Source organism: Nyctibius grandis, chromosome 25 (assembly GCF_013368605.1).
Source record: "Nyctibius grandis isolate bNycGra1 chromosome 25, bNycGra1.pri, whole genome shotgun sequence".
NCBI classification, from domain to species: Eukaryota; Metazoa; Chordata; class Aves; order Nyctibiiformes; family Nyctibiidae; genus Nyctibius; species Nyctibius grandis.
Window position 1 is genome coordinate 3,725,398 of NC_090682.1, and position 22,096 is coordinate 3,747,493.

At 49.6% G+C, this 22,096-nt stretch overlaps 2 protein-coding genes across 6 annotated transcripts in view; one reads left to right on the forward strand and one right to left on the reverse strand.

Moving 5' to 3' along the window:
• The first annotated feature begins 6,202 nt into the window (after positions 1-6,202).
• On the forward strand, positions 6,203-11,556 carry SCN3B (sodium voltage-gated channel beta subunit 3). Its single transcript, XM_068418384.1, has 6 exons — positions 6,203-6,272; positions 7,832-7,995; positions 8,722-8,947; positions 9,976-10,114; positions 10,706-10,802; positions 11,309-11,556. The coding sequence occupies exons 1-5, from the start codon at positions 6,218-6,220 to the stop codon at positions 10,767-10,769; spliced, it is 648 nt and encodes a 215-aa protein (XP_068274485.1). The 5' UTR covers positions 6,203-6,217; the 3' UTR covers positions 10,770-10,802; positions 11,309-11,556.
• A 1,964-nt stretch (positions 11,557-13,520) lies between these two features.
• The window catches only part of GRAMD1B (GRAM domain containing 1B), a 63,549-nt gene continuing 54,973 nt past the window's right edge, over positions 13,521-22,096 (reverse strand). For 3 of the 5 annotated variants that reach the window (XM_068418199.1, XM_068418197.1, XM_068418200.1), the window contains 2 exons: positions 21,278-21,395; positions 13,521-20,542 (listed from right to left, as the gene is read on the reverse strand). In XM_068418199.1, the coding sequence (XP_068274300.1) occupies positions 20,453-20,542; positions 21,278-21,395 (208 nt within the window). In that variant the 3' untranslated portion in view covers positions 13,521-20,452. The remainder of the gene's footprint in view (positions 20,543-21,277; positions 21,396-22,096) is intronic. The other 2 variants (XR_011049735.1, XM_068418198.1) reach the window with 2 other exon arrangements.

Below are 22,096 nucleotides of genomic sequence, written 5' to 3' on the forward strand. Positions count from 1 at the left end.
TGCAGCTGGTTGGGTTACCATGTGTGACTTTAATGTAGGTTTGCACCCCCGGTTTTTCTAAGAGAATTGATGTACTTCTGTAGAGTTTCACAGTAACTAGGGAAAAGGTGTAAGTGATGCAGACACATCATCTATTTGTACGTAAATTAAAGAGAGTTTTCATAGAGAAATTATTTTAATCAGTCACCAGCTGGGACACTGAAGAACTCACGGTCATTAAATAGTGGGAGAGAAAGGCTACACTGAGCTCTTAGTCTAGTGTTTGTAAAGCATCTTGTCTGTGGTGGGGACTCTCTGAGGTGAATAATTAACAGTAATAACATGAGATGACAAGTGGATGCAGCTAGAAAAACAAGGAGAACACAGAGTGACACAGTTTCTCTAGCTCCAAGATCTGTATTGCCTGAGAAATGTCTCATGGCCGTAGCTCCGGCAGTGCAGAGGGCACAGCGCTATCTGCCGACCCGCTGGAGCAGTGCTGGGGTTTCCCAGGGTGGCACAGCACAGCACCAGGCATATTGTATCTCCTGCCCACAACACGCACTTAAATACGTATGTACACACGCACACACATGCGCACACATACGTGTTCTCTCTCTCCCTCTGCCCCTCCCTTGGGATTTCTCCATATAATCTCTCCTTTCCTGTACAGTATTTGGCCTCTGGATGGAAACCTACCATTACTCTAAATTTGTTTGGTTTTTTTTATGGTTGTTTCTTTGTTTAAAGTTTATAAAACAATTACTACAAGTAAGCAAACTGTAGCAAAATACCTCGCCAGGAGAAGGCACCTGCTTAGACACCAAAGTGCTAGCAAGGAATTCCCTTTGAAAAATTGTGGGTTTGAAGGAGAAAGTGACATTTTACAGATTCGAAGCTCTGTGCAACTTCTGCTACTTTACACAGCACCTTTGAATTTGACCAGGGAGACGTTCCTCACTGTCAGAAGACAAAAGACCTTTCAATTCTGTTGTATTGAAGCTGGAAAACCTGTTTCTCCTTTCTCTTGTTTGATGTCTAATGTATCGCATACATGTTTGTCATTTTAGGTGAAAGACAATGACAATTGTGCTGCTACAAGAAGAAAGTTGGAAACCCACAGATGGAACGTGTAGAACGTAGCCAAACACCAACAAAGTTTCTCTTTCACAAGGGGAGACTTGATTCTGCAAGATAAGAAGTGTATCTGACCAAACATCTCCAGTACAAAAAAAGGTCTCTTGGAATCCTTCCTATTTCCTGGAGTCCTGTGAAAACAAACCACAGTTGAGAACTAGCCCAGAGCTGTCTTCTAGGGGACTTGGACATGAATCGAAAGGTGTGTGCCCGTGTTTATTGACAGCTGGGAGGAGACTCAGCCTTGTTCACTGTTTAAGGAAAAAAGCAGCAGCTAGCACTTCAGTCCAGCCAAGGTAAGTCAGCAACACTTGCTGAAGAAGCTTTTCTTTACAAAAATGCAGTCGTTGCGTGGTGCGAAAATAATTGATGCGTTCGTCTGTTTTACGAGCAGTAAGAATTCAGAAATTAAGTGAGCAAATGTGAATGAATATGTGTGGTAATCGGACACGCTAATGGATTTTCATCCACTGCTGAAGTGAATGAGCTGAGGAGAGGCCTAAAAGCATATCTGTGAAAGTGCCACCTCATTAGACTCCAGATTGGCAAAACAGCCCTTCAGTTGCCGCACACAAAGGCTGGCCTATGTGCATATGCACTGCTTGATTTCATTGGCATTGACTCCCAGAAAACAATACCCCAAAAGCACCTGGACCAACACCAGGGCTTAGAATTTCCAGGATGTATACAATAACACACCTCTAAACGTGGCCTGTATTAAAGGTCTGAAAAAACGTGTTTATTCAGTTGCTGACCACAAAGTGTTAGCAGCGTGCAGGAATGTAGCTCAGTGCGTTCCTTGGACACAGAGGGGAGAATTTTCAACCCAGCCTTAGAGCACACCTGCTGCTCAAAGGGATCCAAGTCCCCAGACCCTGCCAGTCCTCTGTGCATGCGCAGCCCTTGGCTTATGCAAGGCTGTTCTGCGTTTGAAGGAGTATTTCTCTGACAGGGAGCACTGCTATGAAAAGCATTAAAGGCTGTCTTCTTGTCAGGGCAGTTACTTCTTGTTCACAGAGGGGAGGACTCTAATATCCATTCCTTCTAATTCTTAGTCCTGAAAGAAAAACAACTCATCTTAGGAGCATTAATGGGGACCTACCTTCTTGAATACTGGGAGGGGGCGAGAAGGGCAGGCAAGTGGGCCGAGGTGCACCTGAAGCCTGCAGACCTGGCGCCTTGGGAGCTGTGTGTCAGCTGGAAATGTCCATGTACAAATGCAAACGTGTGAAGGGTATGGCTGGAGTTGTCTGTAGCGTGGAGTATCCAGTGGGGATCCAGGTGTTGGCAGATAACACGAAGAATGCATTTTTAAAACTCGAGTGTGAAAAAGAGAAAACTGAATGAGCTTTTAGAACCCTCAGGCACCCTGAAAAGGCAACTAGAGAAGTCTTCCCTTGCTATAGATTTCTGTAGAAAGGTTTCTAAAGTGCGGGGGAAGGATGCCTACATCTGTTAAATTCAACATTTTTAAATTGCTGTGCGTTATCCTGTGTGCCTTTTCTGCAAACTGTTACTGGTTTCATACTGGCTCTGTAGGAGCAGCAGTGAGCAAGTATAACCGGTGCTCTCTTCCTTTGCCTGCTCTTTCTTCCAGCACTTGTGCACCAGGGGATTGCACCCCTGTTACTCGGGTGTTGCACAGCTCTGGTGGCCTTGGGGTTGGGATGGTTGTTGATCTCAGTGGTGGGTATGTGTTGGCTCCTGACAGTCAGGAGGGGCTGTGTGAGGAGCAAGCTTTGCTGCTGTTTAGCTGCACGACAAGGAGGACATTTGCGCTGAAGCGAGCTGATGTGATTGCAGGTGGCAGAGGGAGCTGCTGAGATGGCTGTCACAGGGAGGCCAGACACGCCGGTTTTGTGTTCCCACTCCCATCGCCTGGCTCAGGGACCATAAGAGTGAGGGATTAGTGGGGGCAGGGTGCTGACATTATTTTTATCTCCTCGTCTTGTTGTGCCTGTGCAGAAGTGCCAGCCTTTTTTTCTTTTTTTTTCCCTTTCCTTTTCCCCCTGTGAAGCACTAACTGGGTGGGTTGCCATAGCAACCCCCGCATGATAACTTGGGCTGCTGCTTGCAGCATTCAAGATTTCTCTCTCACAACCTTCCCTTCCCTTCACCATTTCCCCTGGAGTGCCAGAATGGCCGAGGGCTTTGTCGTGCGAGCATCCCTCACCCTGAGGGTTGTGCCTGTGCTCCAGCCTCTTCGCTGGAGGCATCAGGGATGTCTTAGGGCAAGGAGGAGCAGCCGCACACCCTTGCGTTGGGTGGGGTTTGGAGCAGACGTGCTCTCCATCTCTTTCGCAGCACGCCAGAGCTGGAAATTGAAAGAGGCTTCCAGTGTGGCATCCTGTTTATTTGCAAGTTCTCCTGAAGAGGGCTGGGCAGTGCTTGTTGCCTGTTCAAAACAGGCACATGGAGGTGTTGGAGCGGTTCCCAGCTAAGCCCAGATCACAGCAAGAATGAAAGTATCTTACCCCTGGATACGTACAGCATCGCTGAATGAGTCCAGAGAAGTTTTTCTGTGTTTGTTTTAAAAAGACCAACACAGGTTCTGGCAGTTTGTTAAACTGGACTGACTACAAGTATTTATTTCAAATTACCTTTGGTTTTGTCTGTAGTATGTGAAGCACGCTCTAGGTGAAGAATAAACTCCTCCAGAGCTGGGGAGGAGAGGGTCTGGTCTCCATTTGCTTCCCTGGCCTGTGGCTTTTCATGTTACAATCCACTCAAATCCAAGCCTGGTTTCACCAGAGATTTTCCTCCCCGCTGACAGCAGGGCTGTGCTAAGGCAGGAGTAGAGAGGGCTGAAGGGTCAGGCAGTGGCTGCTGGCCGAATCAGCGTTGTGAAGCTGCTCGTTCCTCTTAATCCTCTCCGACCCTCTCTCTCCTCCCTGGCACGATTCTCTAATAGATGTAATTAGAGCAGCCGTAGCACGAACAGTGCAGCTCTGCTGATCGTGTTCTGCGTTTGCTGGCAGTGCACCTGGCTTCCTGAGAGCAGATGTGATTTGCTCTGTACTTCATGAAACAGGTGGTTGTCAAATGAGATAGCCGGGGACATTGTCCAGTAGTTCCTGTGTCTGTAAAAAACCCACCATCAGCACTCATCCGCCGTGCACGGGCTGGGTTGTTCCAGAAGAGTTAGGAGGAAATGCTGTGGCTTAGCCTGCCCTTCCCTGTGTTGAGTTGTTGTGAATATAGAAGGGGCAATGGGAGAAAAGCAAATGGCTTAATGAAGGAGGCCACGTCCTTCCATCGTCTCTGGGTATCGTGGCTGCCATTTTATCTTCCTGTGGAGAAAAGTCAGGTTTTATCATTTGGATATTCATGCTGGATGGCTTCTAAGAGGGGAATTGCAAGTGTGTTGCTGGCATCTTCAACCACTGACTCGCAAGCTGTTGGTCTCCATAGTCAGATCTGCCTCCTGGAGATACATTAAATAGGTGGTTTCTTTGGTTAGTTTGCTGGTAGGAAAGCACAGTAACCCAGAGAAGGCCAGGAGCAGAGGGGACAGCCAGGGAAACCTGACGGCCAGCATGTAGGGACTGTTGTGGCTTCGGGGCTGCGAAGGTTTCAGGGGTCACAGCCAGACATGGGCTGGAGTAACGTGTCCAGTCAGTAAAATGAAGCAGAACAAGGACTTAGGAAGATGTCCTCAGCTAGGAATTAAGTGGAGTTGTCACAGTAGGCTATGAAGGGTGACGTGGAGGCAGTTGCTCTGTGTGTGGTTATTGGCAGATGAGGAATGCAGCTTGCTGATACAAACATGATTAGATGATGTCTAGGAAAAGTGTTGGCTTTGTTCTGCGCCTGCTTTGCTTGAGCAGTGTAGGGACCAGTCTGCATGTGGTCGGGAGGCCCCGGAGCTGCGGTGGTGACCACCGCCGGCAGCGTTGTGCCCTACCGAGAGTCCGTGCCCAGCTGAAGGGCTCGGAGCTGATGCTTTCTGATGGCTGCAGATTTCCCTGTTTGGGTGGGTCTCGCGATCTGCGCTCTGGGTTTTGGCACTGAGTCACTCACGTGTCGTTCCCTGATGGGGTTGGGCAGGTTTAATTCAATAGATGGTGCGGTTTATTGAGCTGCCGTCAGAGCAGATGCTTTAAAAAGAGGGAGCACATTTAACAAGCACTTCATTTTTCCCTCTCTGTCCACTGTGACCTTCAAAGTCGGAGAAGCCCTTCAGGGCATGGTGGCCCCAGTCCAAGAAGAGAAAGCCCAGCCTGCTGCTGGCATTAAACTCCTGGGAACCAGACTGGAACATGAGGAGAGAGGATTTCCCAGTATTTCCAACTGTGACCTTCAGAGCTGTGCAAACATTAGTATTAAACTCATTAGAGGCAGAGGCCTTTCTGTGACCCTGCATGGGTAACTCTCCCCCGCTCTCCCCCCTTGGCTTTATTTTACAGGCTGGGCAAATGATGCTGGTAGCCCCTCTCTGGCTCCTCTAGCCAAGCTGCCACGATGCAGCCGGGGAGGAGGATGCCGGAGCCGCGCCGGTGGCTCCCGAAGGGGCCGAGCAGCCCGGTTAGCTGCTGGGGCCCTGGGGACAGCCGAGCCCCGAAGGGGCCGGGGCGGGGAGGGAGGGAGGCGGGCGCGCATGCCTGCCGCGGGCCGGGCCCCCCGCTCCGCGCAGACGTTGCCGGCCGCGGCGGGCGGGGAAGCTGCGCCCCCCGCGCAGCCATGCGCGCTCCCCCCGCCCGGGCCGCAGAACAAAGGGCCGCCGGCCGGGCCGGGCCAAGCTGAGCCGAGCCGTGCCGAGCCGGGCTGAGCCGAGCCGAGCCGAGCCGGGCTGAGCCGCGCCGCCCGCAGCCACCTGCTGCTCCGCGCCCGGCGCCTCCCCGCCGCTGTCCGTGGTGCTGCCGCCCGCGCCCCCGCAGCCCAGCCCAGCCCAGCCCAGCCCCGGGCAGCGGCACCCCCGGATCCGAGTCCGCCCGCGGCTGCCGCCCACCCTCGGCTCCCTTCTCGACGGCAGATCCGAAGCGAGAGGCGCAGGCGGCAGCCCGAGGCATCCTGTTGCGCTGGGTCCACGGCGAGGAGGGGAGAAGCGGCGTTTTCCGAAAGAGCCTCTGCCCAGGTTGGGATTCGCTCCTGGCTCGGAACAATGGCTGCACTGCCGAGGCTGGTTTGTGCATCTTCGGTCGTGTTGGTGGTCTGGGGTAGGTGCTTCCATTCCGTGTTGTCTTCAGCGAGGTTCTCCACCAAATCTGGTGCTTGCCTCTTGTAGGATGCTTCTTTAAAGCACCGCTTTTTCTAGCAAGGTTCCTTTAACACTGTCATGAAGACCAGCCTTTGAAGTGGCTTTTTTGTTTACAAGAGGAGAAGGAAATGACATTCATGGAGAGTTAGTGTGAATGTAATGGAGTTAGTATGGGCAGAGAAAATATATTACTGCTAGGTAGACTTAGGGCACAAAGCGTGTGCTTTCATATGCATGCAGGTTCTTTACTGTTTCCTGTTCACTGTTGTTTTGAAATTTGCAATGTAATTTAACATTTAGTTGCCTCAGGGAGGATGTGTAAACCGTTAAGCAGTGCACGTTAGTGCTAGTTTTCCGTGCAGTTCATATAAACTGGAGTAATTTTATTGCAATTATAGGGTTTTTTTCTGCAACCAAGAAAAGGTTTGTTAGTTTTGCCAATACAGCTACATTTGACGTGCATGTATGCCTAAAGCTCTGTGTGTGGGTGTGTATCTGTGTGTACGTATCTAATTTAGCCGGAGTAGAGCAGGATCCAGTGGCTTCTTATTTCTCCCAGAAAGCTGGTGCTACCCATGGAGCTGGTAGTACGGGAGAGTTGGAATCGGGCTGTTTCCAGGATAGGTCCTGGGATAACACAGTGCTTGAGAGAGAGGGTTAATGGTATCTCAGAGGCTGGGGAGGGGGGAGCAGCCAGCAAAGTCAGCATCTTCAGTGAGCTAAACTCTAGGCTTTGGAGACAGGTCTGGACAGACAGAACCCAGTATTGTTTAGCCCACGGGACAAACGTCAGCAGGGATTTAGTCTGAGATGTCATGCTGAAGCATTCCTTTTCTTATCAAGTACGTAGCTTCACAGACAATGATTTTTGTCTTGGTTGGGAGAGCAGTATCTTATAGTTACCAGCGTTAGCCCAGATCTGACTGGAAGCATTTTGAACAGGAATGAACGTAAAATCGATAACTCCTCCCGCTGCCAAATTTACTCGAGTCCAAGCCCCTTGGTTCCCAGTACTGCTTATGAAACCTAGAAACAGGAAGGGTGGCGAATCCTCCCAGTTGGTTTTGGACACATTGCCAGATTGAAACATCCAGACCTTTTAACTTAGCACAAAGAACGAGCTGTTCCTCCGTGCTTGAATTCTGGGCTTTCTCTCAGACCAGACTGTAATTGCTACTGTAAGAGGAGCATGCTCAGCAATGAACAATGCCTCTAAAATGGCATAATTACTATGGGAAAAATTAAAGTTGTGGCAAAGCAGATGCTGGAGAGGTGAATCTGCATGAAGTGATCACCCTCTGTTAATTATTGTGAAGTATTGATATCTCAGAGAAGGAAGCTTGGTAAAATTTGACATTTGAGACTTATCTGTTGCCAGAGGGTGCTAGTAATGCATCAGACAGTTTTCTGTTGGAAATTATGTTGATCATAAATGCTGAGGTGTGGATAACTGATGTCTCTCTAATTCTGCCTTACACTTCTCTGTCTTGCTTCTTCTCTGCTGCTCCTTCTCCCTAGCTGGTTTTTGTTCTGCGGTATGTGTTGAAGTTCCATCAGAGACAGAGGCTGTCCAAGGAACGCACATGAAGCTACTCTGCATCTCCTGCATGAAGAGGGAAGAGGTCACAGCCAGCACAGTGGTGGAATGGTTCTACAGGCCGGAGGGTGGAAAAGATGAACCTGTATGTATGTTTGGTAGCTGAGCCCTTGTTTTCATAGATCTCATTGTGAAACACGGTCCGGTGAACTCATGTGGGAGGAGACAAAAGGTAGTTATGAGAGTGTAAGTTTGTCCTGCAGCAGAATCCCCAGGGAAGACCAAAGAATGGTAACGAAAGGGAGCTGGGGCGGGCAGTTTAATGCTGGGGACTGTGGTCAGACAGAAACTTTCGAGAGATGAGGCCTGTGAAAGCCACCAAAGCTCTGTTCTTCTGATGTACCGTTTTCACACTGTCGTATTTATCCTGCAACACTTTCATTTCGGCTGAATATCCCAGGGCTTACCAAAAATGACTGTTTGTCATTGCTGTATTTATTCTGTGGTTCCTTCTTAAGATGATCTTACATGCTAGATGACCAACAGACTAGGCAAGAAGACCGCAGGATCCTGGTTTTTGGTTCCATTGCTGATCTTTTGTGTCATTCTCCACATGTGTCTCTGTTTTTCCGTGCCTTAATTTTTCTGCCTCTGTGATGGAGATAATTCAGTTTTTTGTCTTTTGGAAAGTAGTCTGAGATTTTGAGGTAAAGGGTGACAGAATATGAATGGCTGCTGTTACTGAGGAAGCCACAGCCCAGAACATACATGTGTGTAGCTAGAGGATGATGATGTTCCTTGTATACACTCTGTTGTTGTCTGAAATACAAGTCAGTGTTTCATCACAATATCCCTTTACATTTCCTCACAGATCTACGAGTACAGAAAAACGAACCATGAATTTCCAAGCCGCTTCAGTGGTCGGTTACAGTGGAATGGGAGTAAAGACATGCAGGACGTATCCATCACTGTGTTAAATGTGACCTTGAACGACTCGGGTATCTACACCTGTAACATCACCCGGGAGTTCGAGTTTGAGATTCACCGCCCTCTCTTCACAAGCTCCAGATTGATCCACCTCACCGTGGTGGAGGAGGGTATGAAGGATTGGCAGAAAGCGTGCTGTGCCTTAACTCGCCGTGGGCGTTGGCATCCGGGGATACGGTTTGTCATTGCATTGCAGGAGAGGGGCCACCGAGCTGCCAGGAAATTGTGTCTGTCTTTGGCAGCCACAAACACTACACAGGGTTCAGGAGGAAAGACCTGCGTTTTGTTTGCTGGCTGCAGCCTCTTTTTAGGCTCAGAGTGGTTGTGTGAATGTATAATAAGCTTGGCAGGCTGGGGCAACAGCTGGGAACAGCTGGGCAGGCACCAAAGCAAGCGGAGGTTTCCAGTTTCTCTGCTCCAAACCCTGGCTTCTCCCCTGGCGGCTCCAGGATGCTACAGCACAGCCTTTGCCAGGGCTCCTGCAGCGCCTGCTTCCTTGCTTCCGCCCCCTCCCTCCTGGAACGACTCGTTCTCCATTTTGATTATCAGTCTCTTGCTTCCACCCTCTCCCAGTCCCTCCTTCCCTCTGCAGTGCTCCTGAGACTCTGTGTTCCTCTTGGTTTCGCTCAGTTCAGTGCTGAAATCCTGGCTTGTTAGAAATCAGTGGGAATTCTGCTCTTCTCTTCAGAGAGGGACAAGAGCTTTTAGTGTTCATCTTTTTCTGCTGTGTCTTCCCTTCCCTTCTTCCCCACGAGCATCTCTGTGTTTTGATCTCTTTCAAATCACTGGTGGCACAATACAGTCAGGCAACACCAGCGAGTAGGATGCACAAAGGAAACGGAGTGTGAAGATGAGATAGGCTAACGGTGAGCAATCCGTGTGCGTGTGTGGGTGGCAGACACACGCGAGCCTGTGCATGTTTGATCCTGCTGGAGACACACAGCGGGATCGTGGCTGGCATATCCTGCTGGCAGCCCTGCCTGTTCCCTGTCTTTTGCCCCCTCACAATCTAGTGACACCTGAGTATCTCTGGCAAGGTGGGTTAGGAAGGATGACATGAGGGTGGAAGCGTCAGTGGAGCTGCTGTGCTCCAATAGCTGCGTGTAAGTGATCAGAGATTATTTCATTTTCCCAACAGCTGGAGAAGACTTCACCTCGGTCATCTCTGAGATTATGATGTATATTCTGCTGGTCTTCCTCACCTTGTGGCTGCTGATAGAAATGGTCTATTGCTACAGGAAAGTCTCTAAGGCAGAGGAGGCTGCCCAGGAAAATGCGTAAGTGTGAAAACTCTGCGGGTGCCAGCAGTTCTGCAAGGGTCCTTCAGATCTCCCAGTCCAGATCAGCCTGCAAGAAGACTGAACTTTGCTATTGCACATTTCTAGCTGATATTTGCTATGTCTGAAATCACTGCAGTGTTCAGGAGTACCAAAAAAGTCAGCGCACTTGCACAGCGCACCAGGTAGGGAGGGTGGCCATGGCGCGCAGTGTTCCGAAGTGGCCCGGGTTGAACCACGCAGACGCTCTCCTGGAGGGCTGCCCTCGGAGATCTGACTCACAGAGGCAGCTGACACAGCAGAGATTTTTGTACTGGCCCATTCCCATCTTTCTACACACTTGGTGTGGGTAAGGATGCTCTTTGTACATGGTAGGAAGGCTGCGTGCGTAGGATTTTACAGTAGAGAAGACTCAGTGTCTGCTCCTGACTATGAGGAGAGTTTTCTACTGCGAGCATCTTCTACAGGTGGCATTTGTTACCTCAGAGATACTTACAGGCATTCAGTATCTCTGCAAGGGTGAATGGACCCAAACTGGTTTTTGCACTGTAGCACTTGAGGTTATGCTTTCCTCCTTCCCTCCAACTACAGGACAGACTATCTTGCGATTCCATCAGAAAACAAGGAAAACTGTGCTGTGCCTGTGGAGGAATAGCAGAGAGGAGTCAGCGGCACGACCGGCACCACGGTAGGCAATGAGGGAACAGTCAATCACTGCTTGTGTGTCTCAGCCTTTCAGCCTTACTACAGTGAGTTAGGCGTGTGTGGGGGCGGAGAGAAGGCAGACGGCAGACTCCTGGAGTCTGGCTGTGCTCCTGCTCTGGAGCTTCCCCAGTGACCTTAGAAGCAACACAGGTATCTTTGGGGGGTGGGTGTACTACTATTACTTTAAACCCCTAACCAATGCACACGTTCACGTTCAGGCTATGTGTAGTTACTCCTCCTTTGCCCATTCCTGTGGAGTGGGGAATAGTCACAGTCCCCTGCAGATGGGGAGCTGTGCTCAGGAGGAACATAAGGGCACTATCACCAAAGGAAGCGTCTGCTAGAAAGGGCTTTGTGTGCAAAAGACCAAAATCGAGATCTTTTAAAGTCTTGTTCACGTCCTGTCAGTTATCACCCTGATTTCATCACGATCCTCACTTCAGTAAGGTCAGATGACTCGTGCTCCAAGAGGATTTCTCTCAATTGCAGGGGCTCTGAAGACAGAAGGACCGCATCATGCCAGCCAGGTTTGAGGGGGAGCTCTGCGCCGTCGGGAGGAAATACGGGGAAGTGTAAATTCTCTTCCGTTTGCCTTGGACTCTGTACAGCCTTGACTTTGCCCCCATGACTCCATTCTGAGCTGCCAGCCCATTGCTAAAGGACTCCTCTTTTGAAGCATGCTGAGCAAAGGGCACAGGGGCGTGGGCAGCACGGCTCCTTCCCAAGTTTCAGTCCCATCATCACGTTAATAGCTTTGTAAATGTTAAGTGTCATTTCTTAGCTGCTGTCACCACCACCTTTATTTGCTAAATGTGCTAGTTCTCCATTGCAGAGGTGAAGGCTGTGTATGTCATGTTATTCTTGACCTGCAGGACTGGGCATGAGATCACCTTAGGGTGATGTTCCACTGTATGTTACAGCCCAAGCAGTCTTATTGCTGTTAAACAGGAAGAATTTAATTAATTAGTTGTTGTTGCTTGGTAAGTTGCTCTGGTGCACAGGCAGAGTAGGACAAGGACTATGATGCATTAGAATTGAAAATGTGTAGTAGGAAGGACGAGACCCTGTGCCTGTTCACACTTGCTTCTGAAGGAGAGAACTGAGAATATAGATCCTGAAGTGCTCCTCCTTTGGCAGGCAGTATGACGTAAGTATAAGAATCCCCTGTACCCCCTCTTCTATTTAGCAAGTGTTGAAATTCTTAGTTCCTTCCCTTTGCCTCGCATAGCAGGTTTGCTCCTCAAGTTACCAGAGACACAGTGACAGGAATAACCCGCAGAGCGTGTGCTGCAACAACAGGCCAGCCCGTAGGACAAGGTACGAGGTCACCTTCCTGGGGAAACCCCCGCAGGAAGGCAGCCCGATGCAAAAACGGGCAAGCCAAGGGCATAGGATGCACGGCCCTCCCGGGAGAAGGGAGGGACAGCCCTGTAAATGGCAGTACTCTGTGCCTGGGATAGTCTGGTCATGCTATAGCACAGCAACCCCTACAGGAATAGACAGAAAACGCTTATTTTTCCCTAGTTCATCGTGATAATTAGTGGTTTGAATAGTCAGCATTCATCATCAATGATCATGCTGTAAATTCAGTGTTTCCTACACAGACTTACCTTTTCAATCAGAGCTGATTAAGTGGAGTAAAATTTGTTTTCTGGCCTCAAATGTACGTCAGTTGAGCTCAACAACTAGGATTATGGGGAGGAAAAAAGGCAGAAATATTGGCCAGGGTGGAGTTGTCCCTTAAGACAAAATGGGGAATGTGTTTTCCTACAGCAGATGTTGTTACATCCCTGCTGCAATGGAGCCTACACTGCTTGCAGGAGTTGACAAATTTTGCTACACTGACGCTTCTGAATAGTTACAAAGTGCTTGTGAATCAAGGCATGCTGCCCACCTATGGGATTTCCTCTGCTTTGTTCTGCTGCTTTTATGTGTTGCTAAAACCACAGAGATTACTCCATGTGTAAGTCAGGCCCAGGCCAGATTTCTAACTGGCAGTTGTTCAAAATTCCTTTTTCAGAGTGGGTATCAACTTTAGTCAACTACTACAACGCAGGCTTCACAGTAGGATCGCTCTCAAGTCCAGAGCTGAGTCTGGCACGTTTTCCAGCTGAAGCACAGTTGTAGTCTGGGCACTGGTTCCTTAAACCTAATATCCAAAAGGGGAAAAAGTAGTTTCCATCACTGACCACGCACTGAGACCCACGGTGATTTTTAGGTAAGGTCACTTACCTCTGTCCCACTTCAGCTCTGCTCCTCAGTCCCGGTGGAGCATTGATAGCCCCCTGTGGTGTCATAATGTTAAGTCAAGAAAGGAGTAAACAGAATCTCTTGAGAGCTCCCTCACGTGGTAAAGAAGGGCCGTTCCTCTAGTCCTGCACCTTCGGTATCTTACACGCATCTTCTTAAGATGCTTTTTTTGGACACCTTTCACTTTTCTGGTTCCTGCAGACAGATATGACCATTGCCCAGTGTTGTTCTAGGCAGGAGAAAATGGTGTGTAAATTTTGCTCAAGATTCTCATAGTTAAAAAAAGGGATTTTTCAAGGGTGGTGTTAAAGGCAGGCTGCGACCTGGAAGAGACAGTCCTGGCTGGTCTCTGACAAGAACTGTCTCTGTATTTGGACATGACAGAAGAGACTTTAGAGTAGGCAGGATAATAAAAGAACAAAGCACTCACGAGCCGCGCTGTTTGTCTGATAGATTTTTTAATTTATACCGTACTTCCATTGTACTAGCTACTTACATGAAGTTTTGGCTGCACAGCCTTTACAGTTCCTAGGTTCTAGCAGGTAAGTTTCATTTTCATTGTATCGCGTTTTGCGCACAGCGCAAAGTTTATGACAGTTAGACAACTCCTAAAACAAAACCAGGTTCCTCCCCCACCCCACCCCAGAGTTCAACAGCCCCCCAGGCTCTGGTGGTGAAAGCCTGCGGGTGATTGTACGCCCCACTCCTCGCCGACACGAGGCGATCCCCGTGAATTCACAGTTACGCACAGCTACTGGGGTTGTGGGCTCCAGGGCCTCGGGTGGGGAGAACACGCTCCAGGTTTATTATAGCAGCTTTATCCAGGCCTGGAGCACGTGATGGGAGATGAACTGCCGCGAGAGTGGGAACGTCCCAGAGGTGCCACAGCCACACGATGCCAGTCCTGGGCAGTTGTAACGCCGCAACGGTGCTGCTGCTCCTCCCTCCCCCCGAGCTCATCAGGCCACGAGCCAGGTTAGTGCTGCCGTGTCTGTTAAGTGCTGTTACAAGGGAGGTGGGCTGGGACGCAGGGAACAACGCGCCTGTGGCACAGGCTCCACCTCTTTGCTGGATGAAGTTGCCAGTTTGTAACAGCCGCCCTCCCAAATCCTAGTGCCCCCGGGGCAGTTTGGGCCAAAACTGAGACACGACCAAAGGGCTCTAGAACCTGAGCTGCACGTTGGTTTTATTCCCTAGCTGTTCTCGGGGTTTGGGCTGGGGAAGGTGGCCATTGAACGTTAGCAATGGAATTGGCCTAAATGAGTGAGGTAACAGAAACGGCCAGAGGAGGTACCTCCCTGAGCCATGTGCAAATATAATTCCTTCAGCAGAAGGAAGTCTTTTTCTCTACTGAAAAAAATAAAACACATTCACTTAAAGAGCATACAGACTGCAGGAAGGGAAGGCAAGCAGGGACAGCACCAGGTCAGTTCATCTATGCAGAGGGAATGATTGTCCGGCGGCGAAGGTGTGAGGGCAGAGGGAAAAGCCATAGCAAGCACTGCAGGACTGTGTGGGAGGCGGGCATGGCACGGCACGGAGCCATGCTGAGAGATCAGCCCATGCTGTCTGGCTAGATCGGGAACTAACCGGCAGTCGATCAAGACACGAGGAGATTATTTGGCCAGTGTGCACATCTAGAAAAAGAAAGGTATTATGGCACAGAGAGACTCGTGCTGTAGAGACTGCAAAGCATAGAGAGGTCGGAGCATGCCAGGCAGGGGGAAGGCAGCGCAGCCGCGTCTCGGGAACTACGCTGACACATACGGTTTGTGAGCCACTTACCTCAGATGCTTTGGTTTAGGGGTCTCTGGTTTGAGTATTGTTTTAAGCAAGCCTCTGCTGGGTATTTTAACTAGTGCTGAGACTGAAAAGACTAAGCCAGAGTCCACGTGACTGCGCCATGACACACCAGTGGCAGCAAGCCTGGCAGAGATCCTGCCGGGAAGATCCCTGGAGGTCAGCAGGCAGCGCAGAAAGCACGGTGCTGTCGGGGACTGTGGGACGGCAGCAGCTGCCCTGACAAACGGGACAATTGCCCCCTGAGCCAGGCACTGTTGCTTTAAAGTGTTTGTTACTGACTGTGCTTTTCCATGTACTGTCCCACCTCTAAATGGGGAAGCGGTTCCTTTCCCATGGGCTAGAGATCGCGGGCACCTGGCTACCAGCCCTTACAGATGGGCCTTTCACAGACATTAACTCACATGCTGGCTTTATGCTAACTGTGCTCACGTAAATGACCCCAAGAGGAAGAGGAGTCAAAAATGTTTTCCCACTCCTAGTAGCCCAGAAAGGCCCTTCTAACCTGCCAGGACGATTCACTCCCCCAAAACGTCTGCCACTAACCTCTATTTTGCAGCTCATTCTGTGCGAGCAGTGCTGGGCTTTTGAGGGCTGGAGACTATTTCCACCACTCTGTCCTAGTGCTGGAGGGGGTGAGAGCTGCAGGCTGCCCTGTCTGTCTGTCTGCTCTATTGAGGTGCCTTAGGGTCACTGAAAGATCATGGAAATACATGTCTGAGAAGGCAAAGCTACCGGGAGAGGGAGAGGGATTAAGGCCGCGTGACACACAAGTACTGTATGTGCCAAACCCTGCATGTGTGCACATCTGACATGGGGAAAGCCAAAGCGTGAGGTTTGCAAGTGCATCTTTCACTCAGCCTTGGTGTATTTCAGGTGTATCCTGTCACCTTTATATCTGCACAGAAATGACTGTAGAGCCTATCTAAAAGGTCTCCTTTCAAGTACCCAGACCAAAAAACAAATTTCTACCTTCTTGTATAAAGGTAGGAAAAAGCATGTATGTAGGCTACATAGTTTAGTGCTGAGGAGACAAGGAGGCTAAAAAGCCTGTCCCCATCTACACCCAGGTGAGCTGAAACTAAGGGGGTCTGTTTGATAAGAACACAGATGGAGCATGCGAGGCTTTGAGAGGGGGTATGGCAAGGCAGGCCTCACTATTTCAGAGGCGGTTTTGTGCAGGGGCTTTAAATCCAGCAAAGCATCGTGCTTTGAGACCTTGCCTCTTTCAACACAGGGTCATGTTTATTTATAACAAAAGGCATGTGCATATCTCTTATGTTTCCCTCTATTAGCCTTAAACTAGACAAGTGGGGTCAGATGGTCAAATGGCAGACTGGTGTGGCAATGTGTAAGCTGTGTGTAAATGCATACTCGGTGTCAGCAGCATCACTGAGATATGTTAGGGGAGATCAAAGCTGTGTGACTCTTTTCTCTTCTCTCAAAGGACTTAAGGGAGCCAGAAAGGATTAATGTAGAACTTAGCATCAATTAGTATCAATTAATATCAAAGCTTTCTGACTGAAGCGTGCCTTGGATTATCGTTAATTGCTGAGCACCCACAAAGCATGGCTGTGCAGTTAATTCCTAGCTAAGCTCCTATCCTTAGCACTGCAGGCACCTTCCTCTCTTTTAAGTGGAATGTACAGACCCAGCAATGCTCCTGTCTTGGGCACGTGCTTCTGATCTTACCACCTGGAATAACCAGTCTTTTGGTCCTTCGTAGACTTTACACGCTGCACTAGATACCTTTGGTATCTGCTTTATGAATGTCTGGTAGCATAGCAGTTATCCAGGTCTCAAACTCACTTTGAGCTCGTCCCAGATGCTGGAACCCAAACACCTCTTTTAAGGTAAGCATTAGAAGGGTCTACTTATGAGAAAGGAAGATTGTATCAAGCTGGGGTTAGTGAGTATATTCTTCTCCCCTATAAAGAGGTGAGATACACAAACTGGCACATCAGAGCCTTCTGTCCCTGCTCCTCCCTCTCCCAATAGGTAGCAGCTTACTTCACAAGAATCAGGCTAATAGCTGTTGGCATTAGTTTGCACGTTTGGCTGGAGAGATGCTTTTTTAAACATCCATCTTTTGTAGTTGTTCAGATTCTGCAAATCAAAGCCCAGCTGCGCTCACCTGGCAGACTACCAGCAGCAGAGGGGCAGAGGGAGGACTTGGCGGGGAAACATCTGTGAAGTGCTATAGAGAAAACCACCACTGACACGGGATTTCTGGTGCAGGTAAGCACGGCAGGTATAGAACCGACCCCCTGACAAGGGAGTGGCTGTGACTGCTCAGGGAAGGCAGAAGCACCACCCCCTGTAACATCACTCAGGTTGCTCGGCCTTGCTCCTAGAAAGTGTTACTGATTTCTCCAGGAAATGTAATCATAAACTGACAGGTCCAGAATTGTTTATGGCTGCAAAAGGAATTATCTGTTGATTGGGCCTCAACTGCAGTAGCAGGTGATTGTAGCTCTCTAGAGGAAGGCATCTAGGTAAAAACACACCAAGGTTTTTTTAAGCCCTCACCTTTAGTGCCATTGTGGCTTTTGCCTCTTTATAACTATCGTGATAGATTAAGAGGCAATAAAAGATCATGAATACTATCCAACTTGCTGCCCAGTGGCAAAAAGAAAGTAACTAGGAACTGGAGAAAAAGAAACCTAAGGCCTCAAATAGAAACCTCCCTTCATCTGAAGGGCACTGCATGTGCAAGGTCCTGTTTGGTGACCACCACCCTAACGCTCTTTATTAAATGATTTAATGTGGCTGTGTGTCAGGGTATATGTCAAATGTTAAACTCTGGGCAGAATGAATATTAGTGCTTGAGATCATTAAAGCTGTCTCTGCGTGGCCTTGTGTTAACTTAACAGAGCTTGTGCAATTTTGTCTCTTCAGGCCAAGCCTGAGGAAGCCGTGCCAGCAGGAACACCCAGAACATAACGCGACGGCAACCCGGAAGACTGCCGCAGAGGAGGACGGACACACGGATGAGCGAACGGATTTCTTGCCTCCATAACTAGCAAGAGAACATGAACTGGTAAGAAACCAGCTCTGATCACTAGCGTTTATTTTCGACCCTCTCGGACAGGTTTCTCTGCCTCTCGATGGGTTAAGTCCATCTATGTACAAAACCTTCCTGTCCAGGTGCCAGAGACCCCACGCTCCAGGATTCTCTCTCAAGATGTGGCCTTTTTCTTTTCTGGCACGGGCAAGGTGGCAAGCACAGGGCTTCCTCTCTGTCTTGGTGCTTGGAATTGAATTCTAGAAAAAGGAAAGATGGGCAGCAGGGGATTTTTCTGTGCTTAGTAATTGTGGGAGTGACTAATGGGGAAACAGGACTCTTGGCCAGTGTGGCAAGTCACAGCAGGGAGTCAGGGCGCTCCTGTCCCCAGGTGAGCCACAGAACACCCCTCCCAGGCACTAGCACCTCAGTTTCATTGTACAGCAGCCATTTCAGCAGCCTCCCTGGAAAAAAGTCAGGGAGCAGTACAGTAGTCAGCAGCATTAAATTAAATAAATAGTCATAAATACACGTTACTCTAGTTCTGAGGCATATTTCCCAGTTGTACCTGGCTTTCACACTCTTAAAGGTCTTTTTGATAACCCGTCTTCATCCGTGCTCCTTCAAATGTGAGTCATCTTCTGCGGGACACGTGTTGAGCACTTGGTCATGAAAATTGTAGGCAGGTTGGGCAAACTCAGCAGGTTACTTTAACATATGTTACCTTTCCCTAACGGGAATGCATGAGTGGGACCTTGTGGGGGTTTTCCTTAGACTCCACTCTGTCACCCAGCTGTGCGGGTATTTCTAATACAGAGATACTAAGACCAGTTACTCACCCGTACATCCCCTGCTCTTCTAGTGCCCACTGGAGCTAGAGACAATGGACAAGCTGGAACTGCACCATTTGCGTACGGGGAACACGCAGCTGACTCCTCCTGCCATTCAGAAGGTGGAAAAACCCTGGTGTAGAACAAGGTGGAGACTGAGGGCCTCCTGTGTCACCTGATCTACCTGGCTGGGTAAGATGAAAAGGCATTTATTAAACACTCCAACAAGCGTGCTGCATCCCAACCGCTCACAGGGGCGTTTGGCACCCCGCACAGAGCAGCCTCGCTGCCCCTCTTCTGTGGCTGCTAGTGGGAGTCTGGAATTATCCCCCAGAAGAAGTGAAAACACATATTGTCTTGTCAATGCAGCTCTACCACCTGCCTTGCTTACGGAGCCAATGCTTCACTCTCCAGCTTATGAGAGAGAGCAGTCAGACGCCTCACGCTGTGGACACCTCTCCAGATCTATCCTGCCCCCCACTGATGGTCCCTTTTGTCTTTTCTTTTCTCCTTTGGTCCCCGTGACCCCTCCTAACCTCTCCTGGACTTTCAGAGGCCTTGGTGCTATATAGATGCAGTTGTGTAAATCTCCACACAGTTGTTGCTATAGAGGTGAAATATCCACAGTGACGGTTGTGGCTATATAGATGCAGTCACGTAAATAGCCCAGTGAAGGGAAGGTGGGTCTTTCCTGCAGAGTTCACAAGACAAGGTAAGGGCTAGCTGGGTACAAGCAGAATGGTCTCGCAGACCAGGGGCAGGAGGGAAATTTGCTGAGCAGGGTAGCGGGAGCGGTTGCAAATAAATACGAATTTTGGTTTTCTTTTTAAGCTGGGGCACTCCCCCTGCCGTGGGAGGTCGCACAGGTAGTAGCCCTTTCAGCACCGAGATGGCTTAATGGCAGGGGCCCAAGCACATGGAAAGCAGAGAACTACAGAAAATGTAAAGGGGACACTGTCAAAGGGATGAGGTGTGCCTTCTGCGGGGTGGCTCCCCTCCAGCCGCACGCCTTGGAGGCAGATACTCCCCTCCCCACCTTGGCTACTACTGCAGTATCACTAACAGGAGGCAGCAACAGCTCATTTCCCTTCTGTGCTTTGCTCTCTGAACCAGGCTGGCCGGCACGACAGCACATTGTATTTCTGCTCCAAGAAGTATAGAAGGTGATTGCCAGCGAGATCTGCTCTCTACAGACCTACAGCAATTCTGGGGGCCTCCTCTCCAAATGTGGAAGAGTTTTGTGTAAGGGATTGACGGCGATTGCCAAAACCTCTGCCCTGAAGCCAGTAAGGTGAGAAAGTTGACAGTGTCCCCTTTCTGTGTATAGATAAATATAACCAATCAGGGACCTTCATGCGCAGGGAGGGGTGGGGGCACTCACTCTGATGCTTCCCTTTGAAACAACAAAAACAAAACAGACAGACAGACATACAGCCAGGAACATTACAGACGAGCGGTGCACGGGCCGAGGGGAGCACCCTTGGGCGCACCCCTAAGCGCACCTCAGTGCAGGGAGAGCACAGCCCTCCCACACACGCACACACCACGCTACCAGAGACGCTCCATTTCAGCCAGTGTTGGAGGTCAAACCTTCCTCTCGATACGTAGGCTTCTTTTTTTTTCTCTTAAAATCTGTATATAATATATATATTTATATTCTGTGTATATATATATATTTTTATATATATATTTATATATCCTATTTACACATATTGCACACCGTCCTCTGGCCTCCTGCATTCCTGCCTGTTAGTGGAAACGTTTCCGTTTCTCCTCTGGATCTGACCCGAAGTCCCGGGACCCGATGCCATTCTGAAGATTTATTAGTGAGTCCTTCATCTGCAAGACAAGAAATTTCTCCGCTGTGATGCTGCCCTAGAAGTGAGAGCGCTTTGGCATTTCCTTCCCCATCAGCGTCTCCTTCTTTCAGGTAAAGTATAGATAGACACCATAATCATCTGGGTTTTGGGAGTGGTGTGTCGGGTGGGATGTACAAATGGGGCCTGAGAAGATGGGAGCCTGTGAGAGACCATTCATCCAAGAGAAGAGAGAAGGGGCGAGCAGAACGAGGTACAGGGTGAGCAGCTCTCTCCATAAGGAGAGCAACTTTCATTTACAACCTGTTCTAAGCAGCCCAGTGTACAACCAGCTCTTTAGGCAGCGGATACCAAACCCCCGGCTTTGTGCTATTCAGGGCCCACACAGAGCGCAGCCCCTTCATCCACACAAGCTACGTATGAACCCAGGGTTGAGGTAAAAAGGTTTGCTTTCCAAACTGGGATGCCAGAGACGAAATACAAGATGTGCTAATGGAAGTTTTTTGGCCCTGTAGGATTCTCTCCTTGACATGCATGGAGCCCTGTGAGGTGACCGAGAAGCTGTGGCATCCCACGAGCAGCCCTTGGGACCTGCTGCCCACCGCTGCGTCACAGACGGATCTAAAGGGAGACGGCAGGGGAGGTGACACGCCTGACGGCCTACAGTGGAGCCAGGTAAGGCTGAGGGATCGTGAGTGACGGGGCTGGCAGGACACAGTGACCCTCTAGTCAGCGCTAACTGGCCACGTGGTCTCACCTGGTCTAGAAGCATCACCGAGGACTTGATGATCTCACGCCATTTTTGTAGCTCTGAGTCATGATACTTCTGCTGAGATTCTAGTAACTGGGCCCATTCTGTCTGAGACTGGGGTAACCTGTCAGGCAGAACAGGAGTGAGAGTGAATCTAGGGAAAGCGAAGTCAAGCAAAGTGGATCATGGGGGTGTAGATTGTATCAGTTTCTGTCTAATCTTTTCACCCTACGGGGGCAAGTTTTCTTGGGCAAAAGCACATTTAAACATGCTTAGTATTTTCCTAAATTGCAGACCAATGTTACTCTGTCTTAACCAGGGTAATTAATTAATAGCAAAGATGTGCCTTTTGCAGCAGTTGTTGGTGTGGGTGGAACCGAAAGTGGGGAATGTGAGGACAGAAGGCAGCGTGCTCTCTTTGCTAGGGAGGGGTGTGCACTGACAGATGGCACCACGGCCGGTGCTGGGAATAATGGGATGCGATGTCATGTTGTGGGACAGGGAGCCCTGGGCAGTTTCTGTGTTTTGATTTTTCTAGACATGCTGTGTCAGTCTTTATTTAATACAGGGCTTTCTCTTTATTGTAACAGCAGCGCTGGCTCACTTTTTAATGGCAGGTATTTGCAGGTATCAGTTCCCTCCCTTCAGGCCCAATTAAATCCTCCAGCACAGGGCTGGAGGCTGCTGAATGGAGCAGCATCAGGACAGATGGAAGCACTCAAGGCACTGATGGGAGGAGCTGCCCCTCAGGGCCATGTGACAAGCCTCGGGCAGCTGCCAGTGGTCAGCCTGGTGAGGAGGTGGAGCTTGGCTGGGCCAAGGTGA

Excerpts from the sequence above, each read along its gene's own strand:
- SCN3B (XM_068418384.1), top strand. The coding sequence starts at position 6,218 with ATGGCTGCACTGCCGAGGCTGGTTTGTGCATCTTCGGTCGTGTTGGTG. Across the intron at positions 7,996-8,721 it reads AGGGTGGAAAAGATGAACCT|ATCTACGAGTACAGAAAAAC; the intron begins GTATGTATGTTT and ends ATTTCCTCACAG. Across the intron at positions 8,948-9,975 it reads CCTCACCGTGGTGGAGGAGG|CTGGAGAAGACTTCACCTCG; the intron begins GTATGAAGGATT and ends TTTTCCCAACAG.